The sequence below is a fragment of the Mus caroli genome, chromosome 2 (genome assembly GCF_900094665.2).
Source record: "Mus caroli chromosome 2, CAROLI_EIJ_v1.1, whole genome shotgun sequence".
In the NCBI taxonomy this organism is placed as follows: domain Eukaryota; kingdom Metazoa; phylum Chordata; class Mammalia; order Rodentia; family Muridae; genus Mus; species Mus caroli.
This window is the reverse complement of record NC_034571.1, coordinates 97,580,225-97,581,385: the sequence shown is the minus strand read 5'-3', so window position 1 is coordinate 97,581,385 and position 1,161 is coordinate 97,580,225. Positions and strand designations below refer to the sequence as shown.

The following is a 1,161-nucleotide window of genomic DNA, read 5'->3' as shown; positions in this document are numbered from 1 at the left end:
TCAGGGCCTGTGAAGATTATGAAAGCATTTTGAGCTTGTCAGAGTGGTGAAGAGAATCCTCCTGGCCCACTCACTCCTAAAGGTCTGATCTCACTCCTCAGCTACATTGCAGGAACCAGAGAGCTATCCCTGAGGGTTGCCAGGAACTCACTTAACCTGAATCTTAAAGCCAGGCAAAGGCAGATGATATAACCTACAGGTGTTCTACCCTCCTACTTCACTCTAACTGCAAGTGGGCCCTGCAAGTGTGCATGGTGCTCTTCCACGCTGCTTAAACTCCTCCCTCTTGTCCAAGATGTTCAAGTGAACTTTATTGTTTCCTAAATGAATACAGCTAGAAAATAATAAAAGCTTTAGACTGCTGCAGCAACAGGAAAAAAAAAAAAAAAAGAGAGAGAGAGACATACAGAAAGGAGGCATCCGGGACTTAGAGATGACTTAAGAAACAAAGATTCAAAATGGCCACCAGAACCGTGGTCCCCAGCAATGCTGTCTTCCCCAATGATCCTTCACTTTTGTTACACAAGTTAAACTGGCAGCATCTGAATTTTACTTTAGCCACTTCTAATAGGTTCATAATGACCTCAGTATGACAATCTGAACGTTTCCAACACTGTTGATACACTTGCATTCCTGTGGAGAGACACACAATATGGTAAGAAGCCATGCAGTGGTCAAGGAAGAAACAAGCTCCTCCCCTACCTCTTCCCTCCCCATCTGTGGCAGGCAGGAGAGCTGGCCTGCAGTCACCAGAGTGGGAGAATTGGCCATGTCCCTCTCCAGTTGCAACACTTGGGAAAGTGGACCCTGCACCTTGCTTGGACAACAGGGTAGGGCTGGCCCTGGTGGCAGGAGGTTGCTGGTGACCTTGCCTGAGGGCATGTCAGCAGGAGAGCCTTGGGCTGGCTGACCAGCTCAGATACCTCTCAGGCACAGAACCACGGCTTTGAACTAGCCCACACCAACATCCAACCCATGGATGAACTGCTGGACTGTGTAAAGGGGCTGGTCCTACAGATCCAAAACTACAGGATCTCCAAGACACAGGGCAACAACAGGAGACCCAAGAGGAGTCCCAGAGAAATTCCAATATTATTGAGTAGCAGAAGCCAGAGGACTTGTACTAGATCAAGTCATTTCAAGCAAAAAAGTGTAGACAAA

General features: G+C 47.6%; 1 protein-coding gene across 1 annotated transcript in view; it reads right to left on the bottom strand.

The window, feature by feature from the left end:
- Positions 1-291: 291 nt before the first annotated feature.
- Positions 292-1,161, bottom strand: part of Cd59 (CD59 molecule (CD59 blood group)) — a 17,566-nt gene continuing 16,696 nt past the window's right edge. The window contains exon 4 of the mRNA XM_021155503.2: positions 292-633. Coding sequence (XP_021011162.1) covers positions 428-633 — 206 coding nt within the window. The 3' untranslated portion in view covers positions 292-427. The remainder of the gene's footprint in view (positions 634-1,161) is intronic.